General features: G+C 34.8%; 1 protein-coding gene across 4 annotated transcripts in view; it reads left to right on the forward strand.

Annotated features, from left to right (window-relative positions):
* UHRF1BP1L (UHRF1 binding protein 1 like) overlaps positions 1 to 14,774 on the forward strand; it is a 107,964-nt gene extending 93,190 nt beyond the window's left edge. For all 4 annotated transcript variants that reach the window (XM_034987759.1, XM_034987758.1, XM_034987761.1 and 1 more), the window contains 2 exons: positions 12,124 to 12,317; positions 13,931 to 14,774. In XM_034987759.1, the coding sequence (XP_034843650.1) occupies positions 12,124 to 12,317; positions 13,931 to 14,050 (314 nt within the window). In that variant the 3' untranslated portion in view covers positions 14,051 to 14,774. The remainder of the gene's footprint in view (positions 1 to 12,123; positions 12,318 to 13,930) is intronic.
* The last annotated feature ends 582 nt before the right edge of the window (positions 14,775 to 15,356 follow it).

The following is a 15,356-nucleotide window of genomic DNA, read 5'->3' on the forward strand; positions in this document are numbered from 1 at the left end:
CTTCCTTCCTTCCTTCCTTCCTTCCTTCCTTCCTTCCTTCCTTCCTTCCTTCCTTCCTTCCTTCCTTCCTATTTAATTATTGGAGAGAGAGCACAAGTAAGGTGAGGGTCAGAGGGAGAAGCAGACTCCCTGCTGAGTGGGGAGCCCGATGCAGGGCTTGATGCGAGGCTCGATCCCGGGACTCCAGGATCATGACCTGAGCCAAAGGCAGACGCTTAACCAACTGAGCCACCCAGGTGCTTCTCAAGTGATTTTCAAAAGCATTTTCTTTTCCCATATGAAAAAAAGAGAGAATGCTGACACTCAAATTCTGAAGTTTTGAAATTATAATTAGTATGTTTTATATTGCGCTGCAGTGTACACACATTAAGCAGGCCCTTTTTACCTAATAAACAGGATGTTTTGCTTTAGCTTCAGTGATAAAAAAGTACCACATTAGATAAGTATATGTTATCTACATTGTTATTAAATGTTCCTTGAAAAACAAATGAGCAAATGAACAGAAACTGAAAAAGATAAGTAACCTAATTTTAAAATAGGCAAAGATTTGAACAGATATTTCTCTGATGAATATATAAAAATGGCCGGCCAAAAGCACATGAAAAGATGCTTGACATCATTAGCCATTATAGAAATGTAAATCAAAACCACAATGAGATAACACTTCAAACCCACTAAGATGACTAATCAAAAAGACAGATGATGATAACAAGTGGTGGGAGGATGTGCAGAAATTGGAACCCTCCTACATTGCTGGGCTTGTAAAATGGTGTGGGTGCTTGGGAAATAATTTGGCAGTAACTCAGAAAGTTTTAAACCGTTACTTACGACCCAGCAATTCCACTCAAGAGAAGTAAGAACAGAGGTCCACTCAAAAACTTGTACACGAATATTGATGTTGACAAGTACAGTATTCATAATAGCCTAGAAGTGGAAACAATCCAAATATTATGCTATGAATGGACAAGGAAAATGTGATATATCCATACAATGGATTATTATTCAGCAATAAAAAAAATGAAGTACTAATACATGTTATAATATGGAAGCTTTGAAAATATTTTGCTAAATGAAGGAAGCCAGTCAGGAAAGATCACATATTATATGATTCCATTTACATGAAATGCCCAGAAGTGGCAAATCTGTAAAGACAGAAAGTAGTGGTTGCCTAGGGCTGGTGGGTGGGATGAAAGGAATGGGGAGAGACTGCTAATAGGTACAGTGGATTTTGAGGGTGATGAAAATGAGTGCCTGGGTGGCTCAGTTGGTTAAGCGTCTACCTTCGGCTCAGGTCAGGATCCCAGAGCCTGGGATCGATCCCTCTTGTCGGGATCCCGGCTCAGCGGGGAGTCTGCTTCTCCTTCTACCCCTCCCCCTGCTTCTTCACTCTCTTTTCTGTCTCTCAAATAAATAAATAAATCTTAAAAAAAAAATTCTAAAAGTGATCATGGTGATGGTGGTACCATTGGTGAGCATACTAAAAACCTATGGGTCAGGTACTCTAAATGGATAAATGGGACATGTGAATTATTTTTTTATGTGAAGTATTTTTTAACAAAGCTCTTAAATATATTTTAGAATCAAGAGAGATCTGGGGAACCAACCTCATGGTTTACCTTCCAGATCCATGAGTACAGTGTTACCTGGTGTGATGGGAAACACTGCTGCCTGACACTGGACACTTGATTTTACATTTTGCACTATTGTCACTATTGTTGAATAAATCCAGCTTTACTGCATCTGCTGCAGCCATCAGTGTTTGAGCTTTTTTATTTAGGAACTTGACCTTGCTTCTACTGTCACTGCTGTCCCCAGAAAGAGAAAGTTCTCTTCCTTTCCTTCTTTAGTATCTGAGGGAAATCTAGGGTGAGTACAATTTGATTGGCAATAGCTGGGTCACATGCATGAAAAGGAATCTGGAAATTTTGGTAGATTTTCAAACATTTATTGAAGGAAGGAGATTTTACTCTCAAAAAAACTCAAAAAGTATGAAATTCTTCAAATACAGAAAAGGATTCTGATGTTGGATGGGTGAAATAAATGACAAAATGCCTACTTCAAAAATCAGTAAGAGACATAAAACAAATGAGTAATACAGTTGATGCTAAGGAAAAGTGGAGACTTTTACAGATATATGATAGGATTTTGAGTTCATAAAATAAGAACAAGCCTTATGGAAAATAACCAGTTAAAAACCTTTGAGAATTAAGTCTTGTCTTTGAAATAGAAAATAATAGCTTACCTAAAACCCACCAGCTCTATCTTTAAGAGATAACCAGAGTTGGACCTTTTCCCACCATCTGTAACACTAGCACTTTCAAATCTGCTTGAATTATTATAATTAATTCCTAAGTTGTGTGTCTTCTGCCTTTGTTTCCATACACTATTGTTGACCCAGCAACCAGAGTGCCATTTTTAAAATGTAATTTATATCAAATAACTTCTCAGCTAACGACCCTCCACTGGCTTCCTTTCTCAAGCCAATTAAAATTACCGGGATCTTTCCAGGGGCTTAAAAAGTCTGGCATGATCTTGTTCTTTGCTTTTTTCTGTCCTTACTTCCTGCTATTCTCCCTCTTTGCACCATTCACTCCTGTCACTCTGGCCTCCTGTCAGAGACGTACTCCTATCTCAGGGTGTTTTTACTTCCTACTACTTTTGCCTGGAATTCTCTTCTCTCAGATATCCCCATGCCCCGCTTCATTACTTTCTGCAAATCTCTGGTCACATCTCCCCTTATAGAGATTTTCATGCATCCATCCTTCTGCCATCCTCAACAGCTCCTTTTCTCCCTAACCCTGCTTTATTGTTCTCAGTGAATGCTTAGAATCTTTTGATATACTATATTCTTTCTTATTTATTGAGTAGAATGTAAGTTACATGAAAGCAGGAATTCATTTGGTACATTGCTATCCCTATCTGCTAAAATACTCTCTTACCTAGAAGATCTTCAAAAAATATACTTGTTCAATGACTGGGTGAATAAAGACAGCTTAAAAACAATGGACATAGCTAAAGGTTGAATAGATTGTCTAGAACAACAATGTCCAGTATAACTTCATGCTCATGGAAATGTTCTGTAATCTATAATGAAGTGGCTATTGAGCACTTGAAATGTGGCCAGTACCACTAAGGAACTAGATTTGAATTTTATTTAATATTTAATTAATTTGAATCTTAATAGCCACATGTTGATAAATGGCTGCTGTTTGGATAGCACAGATATAGAAGACTGAACAAAGTATATTCTAAAAAGGCGGGGAAGGGGGTAAAAACAAATTTAAAAAGTATAGTGAAAACATTGAGATAACCATTAAGAAAGACAAACAATAGGGAAAGAGTAAAAGAAAAAATAGGCAAAGGAGCTCCAAGGTCTGTAGTTCTAGCAAAACACAGTTCAGTGTGCAGGGGGTATCTTAGGCCATCGGAACAGGGAAAGAAGTCTAGGGGAAAGGAATCTATAAAGATGCTGAGGTGCATGGATTGGGTGGGAGAGCATTTAGTAGGAGAAACACATCTCTCTTTTTCTTAAGATTTATTTATTTATTTGTCAGAGAGAGAGAATACAAGCAGAGAGGGAGAAGCAGGCTCCCTGCTGAGCAAGGAGCTCTTGCAGGACTTGATCCCAGGACCCTGGGACCATGACCTGAGCTGAAGGCAGACACTTAACCAACTAAGCCACTCAGGCATCCTGAAACATCTTTTTTTGACCTGTGGTGTTCAGGAGGCCACACACACACACACACACACATGAAGGATAGAGCCTGAAATTCTAACATGTATCTAAAGAGTTCCAGAAAGAGAGAACAGGATAAAAAGAAATAGAAAACATCATCAAAGAAGTAATGAAATGTCCCAAATTTGAAGGAAGAAATAGGCCTTCAAACTGATAGAGCCAACTAAGTGTAGAGCAGAGTGAGTGAAAAACAACTCTTACTTAGACATATTCGTGACATTTCATAATACTGAGGATAAAGAGAAAAGTCTTAAAATCTAGAGAGAAAAAGAAAAAGGATGAAAATCAGATTTATTTGCATCAGACTCTACATTGGCAACATTGGATGCTAAAAGACAGTTAAGTAATATCTTCAAAGTTCTTGGGAATATAATTTGAACCTTTTATTTTAAAGGCAAAAGTAAGGACAATTTTTGTTTAATGGGAAGAATTGCTTAGTTAAAATGAAAAATTAATAAGGAACAGCAATAAGTAAAGAAAATGGTAAAACTCGGAGTTAAGTCTAAATATTTATTCATGTATAAGGAAAATTGGTTTTATTGTGTAACTAAAATTCTAAATGACCTCTATGAGAGGTTGCAGTGGGGGAAAAGGAAGGGAATAGGGAAATAAAATTGTGCTATCTTTTTTGTCTTTTTTTTTTTAAGTTTTTGTCCTTTTGAGGGGAAATTACACTAGACTTTGATAGAACCATGTGTATTTAAATAATATGTGCTGATATTGTATATATAACCTTAGATGACCAAAGATAATGAATAATCTTTAAACTGTTAGGACTGGGGAAAAACCTGGATGAAAATATCCAGTTAATCTAACAAAAGGCACAGGGTGCCTGGGCGCCTCAATCAGTTGAGCATCTGCCTTCAGCTCAGGTCATGATCCCAGGGTCCTGGGATAGAGCCCCATGTTGGGCTCCCTGCTCAGAGGGGGTCTGCCTTCCCTCTCCCTCTGCCCCTCCCCCCGCTTGTGCTCTCTCTCTCGCTCACTCTCTCTCTCAAATAAATAAATCTTAAAAAAATATCTAATAAAATGCAGAAAGTTAAAAATGGAATAAAAAGGAAGTATGGTAAGTAGAAAACATTAAATTAGAATACAGCAATGAAGTCATTGTAGTAAATATGAATGGTTTAAATTCCTTTGTTAAAAGACAGAGGCACTAAGATAGTGTTAGGGGAAAAAATTACAGGTTATGTGCAGCAAGAAGATAGTCCTTCTAAATAAAATGACAAAAACACTGAAAATAGGTGATGGGAGAAAATATATACCAAAGGGTAAGAAAAAGGAAATGAGTATTAGATAACATTAAATTTAAAACTAAAAGTAGAGAATGGGACAGAGAGGTGTTTTTTTAGAGTTTACTTTTTAGAGAATTTTTAGGTTTATAGCAAAACTGAGCAGAAGGTATAGAGATTTCCCATATACCTGCTGCCCCCACAGATACAGAGCCTCCCACCTGAGTTACTTGTATTACAATTGATGAACCTACATTGACACATGATTATCACTCAAAGTCCATAGTTTACATTAGAGTCATTCTTGGTGTTACACATTCTGTCTGTAAGTTTGGACAAACATATAATGATATATATCCACCATTCTAGTAACCTACAGAGTAGTTTCACTGCCCTAAAAATCCTCTGTACTCGGGCGCCTGGGTGGCTCAGTTGGTTAAGCGACTGCCTTCGGCTCAGGTCATGATCCTGGAGTCCCGGGATCGAGTCCCGCATCGGGCTCCCTGCTCAGCAGGGAGTCTGCTTCTCCCTCTCCCGCTCCCCCCTTTTGTGCTCTTTCTCTCTCTCACTCTCTCTCTCAAATAAATAAATAACATCTTTAAAAAAAAAAAAATCCTCTGTACTCTACCTGTTTATCCTCCCTCCCCACCCCAACCCCAGTGTTACTACTGCCTCTGTAGTTTTTACCTTTTCCAGAATGTCATATAGTTGGAATCATATGGTATGTAGCCTTCCTAAATTGGCATTTTCCATTTACTAATATACATTAAAGATTCCTCCATTTTGTTTTTTCAAGGCTTCATAGCTGATTCCTTTTTAGAGCTGAGTAATATTTCACTGTATATTTATCCATTTATTTATTTATCACAGTTTATTTATCCATTCACCTGTGCAGGAACTTTGTGGTTTCTTCCAGTTTGGGGTAGTTGTAAATAAAACTACTATACACATCCATGTGCAGGTTTTTGTGTGGACATGTTTCAACTCCTTTGTGTAAATACCAAGGAACGTGATTGCTGGGTCTTATGGTAAGACTATGTTTAGTATTGTAAGAAAGTGGCAACTCTGCCATTCACACTCCTAGAATCATTGCTGTAATGGTTCCTAACTGGGAAGGTGGGAAGATTTTTTTGATTATGAAACCTAGTGAATGGTGTAAAACCTAAACTCTGAAGAGTCTGTATGACCAGAGAAGAAAAATGAACAGAAATCTTTTATTGGAATAAACAAATAACTAGTAAAATCTATATTTAAAGTCAAATATTTATCAATACCTACTGTGGTATTATTAACGATTACTATTTGAATATTCTTACCAGACCCTTTGAGATAAGGCAAGTGTTCTTATCACCTCCATTTTGCAAATGAAGAAATTTAAGTTTAGACAGGTCAAGTGACTTCTTCAAGTTGAAAGAGCCTGTGCTAGGGAAAAAGTAGGTTACTGTAAGATGCTGTATATTTCATCTGTGGCATAGATTTGTTCATCAAAATTTGTCCTAAAAACTTGAAAGAAGCTCTTTTATTTATTTATTTTTTTTTTAAATTTTTTTTTAAAGATTTTATTTATTTTTCAACAGAGAGAGAGACAGCGAGAGAGGGAACACAAGCAGGGGGAGTGGGAGAGGGAGAAGCAGGCTTCCCGCGGAGCAGGGAGCCCGATGCGGGGCTCGATCCCGGGACTCCAGGATCATGACCTGAGCCGAAAGCAGTCGCTTAACCAACTGAGCCACCCAGGCGCCCCTGAAAGAAGCTCTTTTAAAGAAATACGCCTTTCTACTATAATAGACTCCAGTCACCCCCTTCATTCACAGGTTCTCTCTTCCCATCTCTCTCCAGTCCTTCTCATCTTTACATTCTTCCTCCTTCCTTTCTTCCCATTTCCTTCCTTTTTTCCCATTTCCTTCATTTCTTCCCATTTCCTTCCTTTTTTCTCTTCCTTTTCTCTTCCTACCTCCCCCTCTCTACTTACCATCCCTCTTTAACTCCCCTTACCCCATACATCCCTCTTCCTTTCTTCCCATCCTTCCTCCCCTACCTCTTCCACTCTCTATCTCTCCCCCCTCCTTCTCTACCTCATTCCTTCTTTCCCTTTCCCCATATGTCTTCTTCTTCCCTTCTGTCCCTCTCCTTCCCATTTTTCTCATTCCATCGCCCAATGATTGAAATAAATGGGTTTCAGAATGATTTTGTGATTTTTCATTATTTTTAGTATCCCATGTAGTAGGATGTAAGCTAAATAGAATTGAGTCCTGGGTCGTCTGTTATCCTAACTATAGTCAATGTAACTCAGCTCTTATTTTTAGTTTATATTATAAATGTTCTGGGTCATATTTCATTTGAAAGGAGTTTTGTTCCTTTAAAAGTTTGAGAATGAAAGTATGTTATAAAATTACTAAATTATTAGTTTTTTATGGTTGAAAGACTGGACAACTTGGCTTTCCCATGGTTTAGTGTTTTAGGTTTCTCTTACAGTCAATACCAAGCTGAATGGTATGCTAGTCGGAGCCAGTACAACAGTTTTTATAGTTTTTTTTTCTACTTACACTATTAAAAACATAATTGATGCAAGACAATATTATAAAAAATAGTTTCTGATTTGAGACCACTGTAAAATGAAGCCAAGAACAGACCAAAACACAACTTGATGGCACTTAACCATGTAGATAGAACTATTCCAATTTATATGTATATAGAATAGGGGTAAAATTGAGAGAATCATAAGGGAGGATAATTTGGCAATGTGAACAAAAGCTTTAAAAAAATGTTTCTGTTCTTTGACTTTAACTATCCACTTCTTGGAGTCTTTTTAAGGGGAAAATTATTGCTCCCTAGTCCACTCAATATAATTTGATTTGGCAAACTGCCGTTCTCTCATTTCATGTTATTTTGGTGGACCTGACAATCATGTGACCCTATCAAAAAAGTGGGAATAGGACACAGCTTGACAAGTCAAAAGACTTCAGCCTTTGGGAGATGGTGAGGGGTACATGAGTTGACTGTGACCCAAGTGTTGAGTCTTTTTTGTGAATTGATAAGGACACTGAAAGAGAAAGGGTCACAGGCTGTAGAACTTATTTATTTGAGCCACCTTTGCCATCATATAACTGGTCCAACGCAAAGGAAAAGAAAAGTGGACTTGAGAAATAGAGAGTCAGGTTCCTAAAATGACAGTCCTGAAGACATCTTATGAATCCCAGTATCCAGCCATGACTGAAGCACCATCACTTGGACTCCCTGTTAGAGTCAAATATTTTTCCTTTTTTATTTAAAACATTATTTTATTTTATTATTATTTTTTTTAACGAAGCATAGTTGACACATAGTATTACATTAGTTTTAGGTACATTTTCTTTTTTAAAAGCAATTTTTGAGTTGGGCTTCTGTTCCCTTGCAACCTAAAGTGCTCTATGTGTAATCCAAAAAGTAAGAAAATATGTCGATGTGTGAAGATATTCCATGCCTTGTTTTTTATAATTATTTTTTAATAAAAGCATTTTTGAGATATAATTCACATACCATACCATTCACCCAATTAAAATATATAACTCAGGGCGCCTGGGTGGCTCAGTTGGTTAAGCGACTGCCTTCGGCTCAGGTCATGATCCTGGAGTCCCTGGATCGAGTCCCACATTGGGCTCCCTGCTCGGCAGGGAGTCTGCTTCTCCCTCTGACCCTCCCCCCTCTCATGCTCTCTCTATCTCATTCTCTCTCTCAAATAAATAAATAAAATCTTTAAAAAAAATAAAAATAAAAATAAAAAAATAGTAAAATAAAATATATAACTCAGTGGTATTTAGTATGCTCACAAATGGTGCAATCATCACCACAGTTTTAGAACATTTTCTTCACTCTAAAAAAACTCCCATCCCTACCAGCAGTCTCTCCCCAATCCTTCTCCAACCCTAGGCAACCATTAATTTTCTTTTTATCTCTGTAGATTTGCCTATCCTGGACATTTCATATAAGTGAAATCATACAGTATTACTGTCTTTTGTGACTTCTTTCACTTGATATTATCAAAGTTCATTAGTGTTGTTGCATATATTATTACTTCATTCCTTTGTATGGCCAAATAATATATTTATTATATGGGGCATATACATTTTGTTTATCCATCCATTACTTGATGTACATTTGGGTTGTTTTCTACTTTTTGGTGATTATGAATTATACTACTGTAAATGTTTGTATAAGTTTTTGTTTCTCTTGGGTATATATCTGAGAATAGAATTATTGGGACATATGGTAACTATTTTTAATCATTTGAGGAACTGCCAGACTGTTTTCCAGAGTGGCTGCACCATCCTACATATTTTCCACTAGCAGTGTTTGAGGGTTCCAACTTCACTTGTTTGCCAACACTCATTATTATATGACTTTTCGATTATAGGCATCTTGTGGGTATGAAATGGTTTATCGTTATAGTTTTGGGTTTATTTATTTCATCATGATAAGTATATTCTTTAATACCCATCACCTATTTCACCTATCCCCCCACCAACCTCTCTGCTGGTAACCATCAGTTTGTTCCTCTAGTTGAGAGTCTGTTTCTTGGTTTGTCTGTCTCTCTTTTTTTCTTTGCTCATTTGTTTTGTTTCTTAAATTCCACATGTGTGAGATCGTATGGTATTTGTGTTTCTCTGACTGGCTTATTTTGCTTCACATTATACTGTCTGGCTCTATCCATGTTGTTGCAAATGGCAAGATTTCATTCTTTTTTATGGCTGATAATATTCCATTCTATATACCACATCTTCTTTATCCATTTTTCTATCCATGGACACTTGGGCTGCTTTCATAGTTTGGCTATTGTAAATAATGTTTCAATAAACATAGAAGTGCATGTATCCCTTTGAATTAGTGTTTTTGTGTTTTGGGGGGTAAATACCCAGTACTGTGATTACTGGGTCAAAGGGTAGTACTATTTTTAACTTTCTGAGAAACTTCCGTACTGTTTTCCACATTGGCTGCACCAGTTTGCATTCCCATCAACAGTGTACAACTGTTTCTTTTTCTCCATATCCTCCTCAACATTTAACTGTTTCTTATGTGTTTGATTTTAGCCATTCTGACAGGTATGAGGTGATACCTCATTGTAGTTTTGATTTGCATTTCCCTGATAATGATGAGTGATGTTGAGCATCCTTTCATGTGTCTGTTGGCCATCTGGATGTCTAGTTTGGAGAAATGTCTGTTCATGTTTTCTGCCATTTTTAAATTGGATTATTTGGATTTGGGGTGTTGAGTTGTATCAGTTCTTTATATATTTTGGATACTAACCCTTTATTGGATATGTCATTTGTAAATATCTTCTCTCAGGGGTGCCTGGATGGCACAGTTGGTTAAATGTCTGACTTTTGGTTTCAACTCAGGTCGTGATCTCAGGGTGGTGAGATCAAGCCCCACGTCTGGCTCCAAGCTCAGCGCAGAGTTTGCTTGAGATTCTCCCTCTCCCTCTGCCCCTCCCATTTATGCTCTCTCTGTCTCTCTCTCAAACAAACAAACAAACAAATAAATAAATAAAAATATCTTCTCCCATTCCATAGGATGCCTTTTAGTTTTGTTGATTGTTTCCTTTGCTGTGCAGAAACATTTTATTTTGATGTAGTCCCAATAGTTTATTTTTGCTTTTGTTTCCCTTGCCTCAGAGGACCTATCTAGAAAAATGTTGCTATGGCTGATTTCAGAGAGACTACTGAAAACTTGTAGTTTTCTGAGCATAAGTTTTATACTTTTTTGTTAAATTTGTTTCTAAGTATTTTATTCTTTTTGATGACATTTTAAATAAATTGTTTTCTTAATTTCAGTTTTGTTAATTATAAGTGTTGAGAATAACAATTGATTTTTGTATATTGACCTTGTATCCTGCAACCTTGCTAAAATCATTTGTTAGTTCTAGGAGTTTTTTAGTGGATTCTTTAGGGTTGTTTTTGTTTTTTTTTCTATATACAAGATCATGTCATCTGTGAATAGAGATAGTTTCATTTTATCCTTTCTAACTTGGATTCCTTTTACTTTGTTTGCCTAACTGCATTGGCTAGAACCTCTAGGACAATGTTGAGTAAAAATGGTGAGAACAAATATCTTTGTCTTATTCCTGATTTTAGTGGGAAAACGTCCAGTTTCTTACCATTAACTATGGTATTAACTGTGAGTTTTTTGTAGACACCCTTTATCAAATTGAGGAAGTTTCCTTTTGTTCCTAGTCTGCAGAGTGTTTTTATCATGGGAAAGTGTTGCTTTTATCAGAAGTTTTTTCTGCATCTATTGAAATGATCATGTGGCTTTTGTTTTATTGTATTGATGTGATTTATTACATTAATTGACTTTTGGATATTAAATCACTCTTGCATTCCTGGGATAAATTGCACTTGGCCATGGTGTATAATTATTTATATATATTGCTGGGTTCAGTTTGCTAATATTTTGTTGAGGATTTTATGTTCATATTTATAAGCATATTGATTTTACTTTTCTTGTGGTTTCTTTGTCTGGCTTCATATAATGAATTCAGAAATGCTCCTCTTCAATTTTTAGAAAAGTTTGTAAAGATTTATAATTAATATATTTAAATAATATATTTAAATGTTTGATATAATTCACCATTGAAGCCATCTGAGCGTGGACTTTTGGTTTGTGGTTAGTTTTTTTGTTTTTTTTAAATTTTTATTTATTTTTAATTTTTTAATTTTTAATTTTTAATTTTATTTGTGGTTGGTTTTTTTGATTCTTGATTCAACCTCTTTACCTGCTATATGTGTATTTGCATTGTCCATTTCTTCCGGAGTCCATTTTGGTAGTTTGTATTTTGGATAATTATTCTGTTTCATTTAAGTTATCTAATTTACTGTTTTTCATACTATTTCATAGTATTCCTTTTAATCATTTTTATTTCTGTAAGATTGATAGTAATGTCACCTTTTTAATTTCTGATTCTAGTAACTTCCTTTTTGTCAATTTAAACTTTTGTTGATTTTGTTTATCTTTTCAATGAACAAATTTTTGGTTTTATTGACTTTATTGTTTTTCTATTTAATAATAATGTCTTCATACTAATAGAGATCTATATATTTTTTAAATTAATTTTTCACAATAGAACTTAATATTTATCATGTATTTTACAATGTTATCTGAGCATTTTATTTCTTTAATCAGATTCTCAGATGCTTAACACTGGAAATGATTTGAAAAAAAAAGTCAAAAGTGATTCAGTGCTGCTTACCAGTGAGAAGTATGATCTGAAGAAACAACATAGTGTCACTCAAGCCACTCAGACGAGTCCAGAGGTTCCTTGGCCTTCTCAGTCAGTTAACTTTCCTGAGTGCTCCTTTGATTTTACTAGGGAACAGGTAATGGGAAAACTAATTTCTCATTCAGTTCTGGCAATTAAAAGAAATATACTAAAAATTCAAACATTATTTACTTATTAAATAATGTTTCTTGAGTGCTTGTTTATGAATGTTTGCCCAGGCACTGTGTTAGATGCTATGGGAATAGTGTTGAGCAAGAATGGAACATTCCCAATCTTCACAGAGGTTGAATAGTCTAATGGAAAGATAGAGGAGTAAATGTGGGCAAGTACTAGTTCCTGGAATCTAGAGAAGATTCCTGGAGGATATATTCATTTTGTTGTCTTATTGTTAAGTTTGCAAAAGTCCTATAAAAATATTTTTAAACAACTTTAATGCATTCTAACTTTCTGCAGTGCTGTCAATATATTTAAAAAATTTTTTCCTTTCAGGCTCTTTTCCATAATTTTTCAAAACAATTATTATTTTAGTATATATACTATATATTTTTTTACTTAACATGGTTTAACAGATATTTTTCCATATTGCTACATATGCTTCATATTTATTGTTAATGGCAGAGTAACATGATGTGAATATACTGTCATTTCTAATCTTTCCTCTTAATATTTGTTAACATGTTAACGTTTGAGTTGTTCTTTTTCTTATTATAATATCCAGTAGAATTTTAATTCTCTGTGGTAGAACCAAAGTCATTGATCTGTTCACCAGAATTTTTTGGATGTCAACTTTGAGCTAGAATGTAAAATTGAACAATATATCATCTCTTTTAAGAAACTAAAAAGTTGGGGGTGTGTAATTGAGGTTATAACATACTGTGTCAAGTGGTGTGCTAGAGATTGGAGAAATACAGGGAAATACCCAACTTGGTCTATAAGGCAAGAATTTGTAAGCTGGGACTAAAAGAAGTCTGAGAACTCTTTGAAATTAAATGTATATATATATTAATATATCTGTATAAATGTATTTTGGGGGGAGAAAGTTCTTAGTTTTATCATTAAGTCTTCATAGGTAGGGGTTAGAGAATAGTTCCAAGAGGATAATGTACTTGAGCTGAGTCTTAATGTGGGGAGGGAGACCTATTGGCCATCTAGATGAAAAGATTTAATAAGATATTCAGAATATGGGTCTGTAGCTCAAGACGGAAGTTCGTGCTGGATTGAGTTATGTGATAGAGCCATAGGAGTAGATGAGATCATCTAAGAGTGACTCAAGTGATAAGATGACCAATTATGGAATCTAACAGCATAGTAAAATCTAATGGTTCTTAAACAGCAGAGGAAAAGAAGAAAAGTCTGTAGGTGGAAAGAGATAAACATGAAAGAGCTGAGGCATAAGAGGCGAAAGAGAGAGGCTTAGGAAGGAGGAGCAAGGTCAGCAATGTGTAAAACCACAGAGAGGTCTGGAGAAACTGAAATTAAACAAAATCACTATTAGATTTGGAAATTAGGAGTGAATTCTTGTTTTAAATTGCTGGGCCAAAACTTATGAACATTTTAAAGTGCTTCTCAAAGCAATTTCAGCTTAAGTGCACTCTCACCAGTATTGGGTATTTTTACTCTCCCAAGTTTCACACCTTTAGGTACTATATGAACAGTATGTATTTTCTGAAAATGATTAAATTCTCTTATTTTCCAAATTTATCATTTCAGCTCATGGAAGAGAATGAATCTCTTAAACAGGAATTGGCCAAAGCTAAAATGGCTCTTGCAGAGGCTCACTTGGAAAAAGATGCTCTTCTTCATCATATAAAGAAGATGACAGTTGCATAGCAGGAGTGGCAGTCAAAAATTCAAATTATAGCTCTGGAGTAGGGAGATTATATTTATAATGTTATGTTACCAGTTAGTGGAAGACTTTCCTTTTCATGAAAAGACAATAAAATGAAATAGAATGTGATGAAGTGGTGACTGTTCCAAAGCCAGTTTAGAAAGTATTAGGTATGGCATTACAATCTTCTGGTTGTTTTGTGTTTTGGGGTTTAACCAAACTCTTAAACTGGTGTGATAGAGGGAAGTCAACACATACTGTAAAATAATCACATGTCTAATGGAAAGAAGATGTCATTTCCTAATTTTGATATCACATTATAGGCACTTTTTAAAAAGAAAAATGGAAATCTGTTGTGTTCTCACAGATTGCTGATTTTATTTATCACTATTTGTTAATAATTACTATTATTTACAAAGATTCAAATGCTTTTAGGGCTAATGTAATTTAAAATGAGGCTTACATTTTAAATGTTATTAGAATTATGTACTCAAATCTATAATTATTTAATTACTGTGGGAAAGTCCAATCAAGTTAATAAATTATATTGACTGGGTTCAAAAATTCAAAAATCATCACCCTCCTGATCTTATAAAGTAACTTGAGAATGTGAAAAAGAAATAATTAAAATGATGAATAAATTGTGTAAGTTAAAGGTATAATTTTCAGCTAAAAGGATCATACAAATGTAAAAATAAAAAGCACAAACTGTAGAAAAGCAAAACATTACAGTATATGGCCAACTGATTTAAAAAGCATTACTTGTACATTCCTTTAAACAGTTATTGTTAGAAGTAAAAGAATAATTTAACTATCCTAAATTTGGCAGCATTTGTAAGTATAAGAATTTTAATTAATACTATTTATATTATTTCTTTACCTTTATCTTTTCTCTGAGGGGAATGTTTTCAGAGAATTTTCTTTTCATATACGTAAAATAATTTCATACCATTCTTGTAGTATCATTAGGTAGATGTTTGCACATATTGTATTTATAAAGCTAGTTTTGGTTAAAGGTGTATGTGACATAAATACTATCTTCTATAATAAGAATAATTAGTAAATTTTGAATTCTATTTTCTAGGGATAGTTAAGGTTGAAACCAACATGAGAGAGAAGATCATGCATTATGAAATAAGTTTATGAGTGTTTAAGAAACAGACATTTTTAAAGATTTAAACTATATTTCTGATAGAGTTAAACTAAGTGGGGTCTATTTTAAAATTAACATTCTTAAAACATAAATATATCTAAGCTGTAACATGAAACAGCTCAGACTATTCTTTCTTTAAGATACTTGAAAATTTT

The sequence above is a fragment of the Mirounga leonina genome, unplaced genomic scaffold (assembly GCF_011800145.1).
Source record: "Mirounga leonina isolate KUSES-001 unplaced genomic scaffold, KU_Mleo_1.0 Mir_418, whole genome shotgun sequence".
Lineage (NCBI taxonomy): Eukaryota > Metazoa > Chordata > Mammalia > Carnivora > Phocidae > Mirounga > Mirounga leonina.